This window comes from Mya arenaria, chromosome 6, assembly GCF_026914265.1.
Source record: "Mya arenaria isolate MELC-2E11 chromosome 6, ASM2691426v1".
Lineage (NCBI taxonomy): Eukaryota > Metazoa > Mollusca > Bivalvia > Myida > Myidae > Mya > Mya arenaria.
The window spans coordinates 79,329,176-79,337,818 of record NC_069127.1 but is presented as its reverse complement, the minus strand read 5'-3'; the positions used below and the strand labels follow the sequence as shown (position 1 = coordinate 79,337,818).

Here is an 8,643-nt window from a genome sequence, read left to right as displayed (position 1 = left end):
GACAAAGGCGCGCAAGTAGACGGCATTTCCTTCCCAGTGTATTCTTGTATCACTGTGTCAATGGTTCGGAAGTCATCAACGTCGCCTACCTCACTGAGAGTGACCACCTCCATTGCTTCCTCCTCCACCGATGGACCTGGCTCCAAGTTTTGGGGAACTAAGCTCAGTTGTTCAGTTGGTAGTGGGGGGAAATCACTTCTAGCTGAATCGTATGAAATCATCTGAATGTCAGGGGTGATCTGTAGACGAAAATCTCTCTGCATCATGGGTCTTAACAGGGATGAAGCTACTGTGACCTTTCGGGGAGGCCTGCCTTCCAGATGCTCATGAATCCAGACATCAGAGTGTATTACTGCAGCTTCAGATCGCAGCTCTCTCATGTACAGGACTTTCTTCTGCTTCTTCGCAATCAGGTAGAACCCCTTGAGGCACTCCTTAATCCTTTCCATAAAGACTGCTGGCATGTGATTGAGGGTCCTTGTCATTTCCCTAGCATTTGGCCATAACCTACCAGCCTTCAACTCTTCTTCAAAAGATCTCAGGACTTTCCCCTGTTCACTCATCTCAACAGTCATAGGCCTGGAGAATACCTTCCATTGCCTCTTAGGCGAGTTCATGGAACTGTCGGAGCCGGACATCTGAAAAAGGAAGAGCACTTTAGATTTGAACTAAACATCAACCCTGGCAGAGGTACCCTCACACTTAGGACAACTATATTGATCAATGGATTCGGCTTCTTGTTCGGTAATGTTAACACATGCTCCATGAAACCACTCCAAACAGAAATCACATTGAATCATGAATCCAAAATTCCGTCCCCTACACAGACAATACTGTTCCTCTTCTACCACCTCCACTTGCTGTTCTGGGGCTTCTTTAAGTCTTCGTTGCACCCTTATAGCCCAGGCCGGGGGAGACCTACTACAGCACTTCTTCATCCGGTCATGATTGGCAGTCACCTCTTCTCGCTGCATACACACTTTATACAAATATGGCGTTATTCTCCGAGTTACAACCCCAGGGCCTTTCCAGGGTGAGGTGAGTTTCTTGCTCTGACCCTTTCGACTGGCTGTGTTTAACAACATTATCATATCACCAACATCGTACTGCCGTGTGTACAGTTTGAGATCTTAATCTCTTTTCATGATCTCAATACTCCTCTTAAGGGTCTTACGTGCTGCTTCATGAGACACTTTCAGTGATTCCTCCAAGTGCTTCACGTAAGAATCCTCATCAATCACATCCGGATGATCCACTGGAAACACTAGTTCAACCGGGCTACACACTTCTCTACCCAACATCATCCTATTCGGAGTGTAGCCCGTGTGACGGTTTACAGAAGCCCGTAATGCACCTGCAATTTGTGGCACAACAAGATCCCACATCCCATGATGTCGTTCGACTGCACATCTCACAGCATCCATCAATGTCCGGTTATATCTCTCTACCTGACCGTTAGCCGATGGTCGATATGGTGTTGTCCTGGACTTATGTATTTTCAACAAGTCACAGACATCAGCAAACAACTTACTTTCAAAGTTTGTTCCGCGGTCAGAAAGAATCTGGAATGGACACCCAAATCTACTGAAAAACTGATCTACTGCTGCTCTGGCAGTTTCTTCTGCTGTCATATTCGGAAGAGGGATACATTCCACCCACTTGGTGAATTGGTCCACCATCATTAATATATATTCATTACCACGAGGAGTCCTTGTTAATGGTCCCAGAAAATCAATGTGATTTTTTTCCATTGGGGCTCCTGCATGATACTGAACCATTTCATGTTTTGGTTTGCGTTCACCTTTCTTGTACCGAGTGCATTGATCACATGACGAAACAAATGCTTTAACATCTCTAGATATTCCCCTTCAAGCATATTTTTCCTTGAGTTTGGCCAACGTTCGGTCTATACCTTGGTGACCGGAGGCTGGAAAATCATGACTTAAGCACAGAATTTCTGGCTGAAGCTTTTTCGGCACCAATAGTTTTAATCCCTTTTCCTTTGGACTATCCCACCATAGTACATCATCTTTCTTGACCACAGATTTTTTGTTGATCCAATAGTATTTCCCTTCTGGACTTAACAAACACAACTCTCCATCAGTTGGAATTTCCCCATTTGACAACCAGGATTGAACCAGGATTAAATCATCATCTACCGATTGTTCTCTGATAAGTCTCTCTCGCTGCACATCCCATACACGCATGTCATTAGACTTAGCCTCATCCACAGACACCTCCTTTTGAGTACTAATAACTTTTTGAATATCTTCAACCCTTTTGCAAATTGCTACCACATAGTCTACTTCATCCGAAAAATTGTGCCAGTTATTATGACACTTGGTGCACTTACTACAGCCGCCACATGGAAGAGTCTCAGGTTTCATGTCATGATCATCCGGAGCCCTTGACAAAGCATCTGCGTTACCATGTTTCTTACCAGGACGATGAACCACCGTCATCTGATACTGACTAAGCTCTTCCAACCATCGTGCTAGCTGTCCCTGAGGTTCTTTGAAGTTCATTAAAGCGACAGTCCGCAAAAGTAACCGTATTTCAAAAGTTTTTAATAAGTTCCACATTGTTTCAGACCGACTGAACCGCAATTATTTTTTAAAAAATCGCTTTAATAACTTAGATTTAACAAATTGAAAATTGCCGAAAGTTGCTATTTTTAGACGGCAAAAGAGAAAGTAGGTCTACGGTTTTTCCGACTACTCTTGGGGGCGATACTATTTCCCGGTCCCGGTCTCATCCGGTCCCGGTCTCCTCCGGTCTTTGTTTTATAGTAGCTATCGGGCGTGATCAAAAAGGTGTTAATGACCGCGGGGGGTAATAGGATTACAAAAGATTACAGTTGATTAAAACATTAGATATTTGATGATAATTATGTCACTATTTATTTCAAATTTTATATCAATAAAACATAAAATAAATTTAGGCAAAGATAAAAACATGAAATATGCACATGTACTGAAATTAATGTCATGAATAACAAACACATTGAGTGTGTGTTTTTTTCATATTAAATTTAGTTATAAGTATACTATTGATAATAGTAATACAAAAAATAACAATGCTTGACTACATGTAAATCAGATATGAGTCGGATATGCAAACATGGAATTTTTCAATTGTAATCATTTATGCTTAAAAAATTTTATGTCGGGGGGGGGGGGGGTAAACATAAAAGGAAGAACAATAACATAACATAACATAATTTAAAAGGTGCAATTCTAAGTTACTTCATACTCTAGCCGTCCTCAATCTTTTATGCAAAAAACATGAGCATTTGTACTGCATCGCATCTTTCTCTACACCTTTAACACGAATTGCATAAATAGTGTATACCTATAACAAATTGCATAAATTAAGACATAATGTTTATATATTTTATACCATTTTGTTACATATAAAAACAAATAAGATTGTCAAAATCGTGTTATAAACATCAGCAACACAATCCGTTGCCTGGGGCCATAAGTTATGAACCGGGAATTATGAGACCGGATTTTACGAGGAGAGACCGGGAAATAGTATCGCCCTGCGCATGCGCAAGAACTTTGGAATCCCACTGTTTTTTCTATTTATATAACCGTTAACTCTCGGGGGCCGATAGTTAAGAAGAGATATTGAAAATGACACGAAAAACTCATTTCTAGGTCGATTTGAACCAATTTTTTTTGGATTCGTCAGTCAGGAATGCTTATCAACACATAGATGAATTTTATTTTTTTTTCATGGCTAATTTGCCCGATTTGCGGACTGTCGCTTTAACCATGTCAAACAACTGTGATCAGTACGGATTATGAATGGACGACCAAGTAAATAATGTCGATAATGGCGTATGAATCTAACGACAGCCAATAACTCTTTTCGTGTTGTACAGTAATTTCTCTGTTCTGGCCACAAGCTAAATAGGCGAATGAGAATACTCGTTCTTTTCCATCTTGAATCTGGCTCAGCGCTGCCCCGACCGCTCTGTCTGAAGCATCTGTGTCAAGGACAAATGGATCCTTACTGTTCGGCAGCGCGAGCACAGGGGGTGACGTCATCAGCTGTTGAAATGCCTCATCTTGTTTTGCTTGCCAGGTATATTCACGTTTCCCTGTTATGGCATACAACGGAACAGCTACTTTAGCGAGATTAGGAATGAAAGTTCGATGGTAGTTCACGAGTCCTAAAAATTGCTCCACCTCTCTAGTACTGACTGGCCTCTTCCACTGTTTCACCACCTTAATGTCTGCATCACTAACTTCCATACCACCAGGACCTACCCAACGGCCCAGAAACCCTACCTTTGGCTGAAAAAGTGCACATTTCTTAGGTTTGAGCTTTAAACAATACTGACGAAAACGGCTGAAGATTTCACGCAGAGTAACCAAATGAGCTTCAAACGTTTTGCCCATGGCCAAGATGTCGTCAAGAAATGCCAGAACCTGCTCCCATGTCATGCCCTGGAGTACGAAATTCATCGCTCGTGCAAAGGTAGCTGGGGCATTGCAAAGTCCAAAGGCCATACGTACAAATTCAAACAAGCCGTACTTTGTTATGAAGGCTGTTTTCTTTCGATCATCTGGTTTAATCCCAATCTGCCAGTACGATGAATTCGTGTCAAATTTTGAGAACCAGATATTTCCGGCCAGAACGTCCATACAATCATCCACTAGAGGCAGAGGATAGACATCTTTAGTGGTGACATTGTTTAATGCCCTATAATCTACACACCACCTGACGCCACCATCTTTCTTTCGTACAAGAACTGGAGGAGAAGCCTAAGCTGACACCGAAGGTTGAATTACTTTGGTTTTAAGCATTTTATTTAAGTGCTCCTCCTCTTCAGCAGCGAACCCCATTGGAGTGCGTCTTATCTTGCTCTTTACTGGACGTGCCATCTCAGTCTCAATTTCATGTTGAACAGCAGTAAAATTCCCAAGATCAAATTCATCTAGAGCAAAAACATCCTCAAACTCTATCAGTAGACACTTCATTTGCTGCTGTTGTTGGTCACCTAAATACTGGATCGTTGATATAAATCTGTAAGATGATCTGGCAGAGTATCAGAACCAGTGTTTGGGTCTAGGGCCTGCCGACTACTCTGCTCAGTAACACACTCACTTATCTCCACACTTTCCAATTTTACGGGTACTGTCGATTTTATACCCTGATTGTCACTCAGTTCTTCCGGGCTCCCAATAGGATTTATTAAATCCACTTCAGTAGCCAAACCGATAGATTGCCCAACATTTAACGTTGTGTGTGTATCTTGCAGATTCATAACACATACACAGGGATGGGTCTCGTTTTTATAAACTGATCTAGGTACAAGCACTGGGACACCTTTTTCAGGCTCAACCATGTAAATATGCTGACCTACAGTCACTTGGCATTCTACAAACATAACTGCATTTGGAGGTATAGTGGTTACCTTTGAAACAGTCACATCACTTTTCGACATTCCCGCATTTGTGAGCATGGGAACACATTCATTACTGAATCTCAACATCTTTTGTGGAATATCAACTGCTATGTTATATTTCAGCATGTTGTCAAGACCCAAAAGCATCTGATCTCTAATTGGGGACACATATATATTTTCTTCAATCACCAATGAACCCAATTTTAATTTCACTGGCCCCACAATTAAACCATTCATTATAAGTCCTTTGCCAGCGGTGTACATCTTTACTCGCATAATGGTTTTTGGTTTTGGATCTAAACTTTCAAAGAGTTCAAAAGATATTAAGCTTACTTCAGCAGCAGTGTCTACTACAGCAGTTATGCCTGCATCCTGTACTTTCATATCCACATGTAAAAGAGATTTATAGTATAATTGACAAATCACAATGTCTGTATCATCTGCTTGCTGGTCATCGACTTGATCCAACGTGTGTCCGCCTTGTTCATGTTGATTGAGTGCAGACTGTTCATCAGGCACTCCCATTTCTACCATATTTTTGTCGAGCGCTCTGTACTCGCCAGGCCCACTAGTCTCGTCGCAATATTTATCTATGCAGGCACTGCTTCCACCAGGCCTTTCAGTTCTGTTATCATTTACCTCAATCACTCCCACATCATGCATCTTGCTTACTTCACCTTCATCGGCCGGATTTTTCCCTTGGGTCGAGGTTAGGCCTCCTCCCCCGACCCCTGAAGATTTAAAGATTCTTCTTTTACAGCTTTTGGTCTTTCCCCTTCAGATGCTTCAACCGGGCAATTCCTGATAAAGTGATCCTCACTTTTATATCTAAAGCACTTTTTGTCATTATTTGGGGAGGGGGATGGCGACCGACGCATTGATGCCCAACGCATTCTTGCAAGTTCATCCATAACCCGCTTCATGTTATTCCCAAGATTATGAACTGCACTTTCCATGTGCATCATTCTCCTTTCTAGACTCTCTATTTGGGTCTTAGAAACCATCTCATCCATTTTTTCTCCAGACATCTGATTCTCTTTTCTGAATCTTCCATACTTTGTTTCCCTTCCTCTTTCATTTTCGATAAGGAGAATGACACCCTTGGGGACAAAGACGTTCCTGAAGGACGAAACGATGTTGTTGCAAAAATATCTGGAATAGCGTCCTCCTCCAAAGCTACTTCCCTAACTTCTTTCCGGGAACGACCATGAATCGCATTGTGCGTATGGATCGCCCACCGTATCTCGTCCAGTGCGTCTTCCATGGAACGTGGACGCTGGTTCGCTACACTCTCACCCGCTTCGCGATCGGAACAACCCAAACAGAAACGCAAAATGGCCTTCCGGTACATGTACTGTTCAGGGAGTTCCCGAAATGCTTTAGTGGCTAGACTTAAAACTCTGTCTGCCCAATCATCCAATGACTCTTCTGGAAATTGTCGAGCATTGTCGAAACGGATGGCAGCTGTCTCCGGTAACTCCTTCAGGCCAAACCGTCTCTCAAAACGCTGCATTAAATCATAAAATTCCAAATCAGGAGATTGCTCCATTACCAGAGCATAATACTCACTGGCCTTTCCCTCCAAACACCAGCATAAAGTGTCCTTACACTCCTCAGACGATAACTGGGAGGCCTTGGCATACTTGCCGAACTTGGTACTAAACGCCGCCCAATTTGTTTTTCCATCATAGTGTAAAGTTTTTGGCGGGTTAGATACCTTAGACAGCGGTCGCCGAGAACCGGGACGCCCTCTACCCTCTAAGTGACCATCTTCATATGACTCCCGTCTGTACTGCTCATGTCCAGAACGCAATGGAGCGCCTCCTTTTTGGCGACCACTCACGGTCTCTATCAGGGAAGGCGTCATATTGTTCCCTCCGTGTACGATCACGGATTGGAAAGGAATCTATCCTATCTGTAATGCGATCCAACACATCCCTTTACCTCTCCCGAGGACTTTCTCTTTCATATTTGCCATACCAGGAGGCCATATTTGAAGGTTCACCACACAAAATTGAAACACTACACTAATACAAAGGGTGCTCTGCCGAGGTGAACCACAAGGAGAAATTACAACGATTAAAAAAAATGAGTGTGCACCGAGAAAAATCAAATAAAATACACAATACAAAATGAGCAATTACAAAGGTATAAATCAGATTAATGAAAACCTTAGTAACTGACACTACCCTGCAGAAAGAAACGATGAGCACAATAATAGATAAGTCAGTGAAAAATCACAAACATAATCACAAAAATAATAATATATAACCGACAAATAATGAAATGCAAAGGATACTTTCCTGAAATGAAATAAAACATTCACAACATCATAAGCATATTTCAGGAAAGCAAATACAAACAAAATAAATGAACCCCAATTATTACAAAAAGGATACTGGCTGAAAAGAACACAAATTCTTTGCAACTTTTACACAGAACCAATATTTACTACACACAACAGTCCTAATGCACAACAACTGTACCAGAAATTATGAAAACACAATCACCTAACAGACACAGATGAAACACTGAGAACAACAACAACAAAACGGTGCACACTGAAAAGTGACGTAGATAAGGCAAAAATAAAAAAAATCTATGAATGTAATATTTATGCAAATATTAATAGTACTAAATATGTAACGCCCCTCATTTTTTAAAGAGTAATACTTTCTTGAAGAAAAAATGGACAAGCGCTACCCAATGTTCTGGCAAAAATAAAAATCCCGATGAACACTAAAACAAAACAGACACTTTCCCTTTTAAAGATAATGTAACTAGCACCAGACTCAATTAGATGCCTAAAGATAAACAGTATTTAAAAAAAAAATGTATTTATTAATTTATTTAATTCATCAAAAAAAAAATAAGAAAAATAAATATCACTCACAGCAAAACTGGAGTGTCACGGAATCACCACAAGGAGTCAAAAGTGCACAGAAACCCACTGGCACTTCTCACAAGACTGGTGGACACCCACGGCCTGCAGGCACGAATCGTCTACCACACCGGACCACCGCTACAACCAATGTCCTGAATCTATCCGTCGATGCAACCTAGCTCAGTTGTAACCTTGCTTATCACGTATAGTTAACAAGATGATGATGATGATGATGGAATGAATGAATACACTGACTGGCTGAAAAATATGAAAATGAAATTTCAATCATATGAAAACCAATTCAAACAGAAAAATGTCTATTATGAATTAATAAAAACAC

At 41.2% G+C, this 8,643-nt stretch overlaps 2 protein-coding genes across 2 annotated transcripts; both read right to left on the bottom strand.

Annotated features, from left to right (window-relative positions):
• Window positions 1–1,130: 1,130 nt before the first annotated feature.
• Window positions 1,131–1,679, bottom strand: LOC128238078 (uncharacterized). The gene has a single exon (XM_052953653.1). The coding sequence runs from the start codon at window positions 1,677–1,679 to the stop codon at window positions 1,131–1,133; it is 549 nt and encodes a 182-aa protein (XP_052809613.1).
• A 2,127-nt stretch (window positions 1,680–3,806) lies between these two features.
• On the bottom strand, window positions 3,807–6,082 carry LOC128238077 (uncharacterized). Its single transcript, XM_052953652.1, has 3 exons — window positions 5,429–6,082; window positions 4,803–5,018; window positions 3,807–4,304 (listed from the first exon to the last, which is right to left on the bottom strand). The coding sequence occupies exons 1-3, from the start codon at window positions 6,080–6,082 to the stop codon at window positions 3,807–3,809; spliced, it is 1,368 nt and encodes a 455-aa protein (XP_052809612.1).
• Between the last annotated feature and the right edge of the window lie 2,561 nt (window positions 6,083–8,643).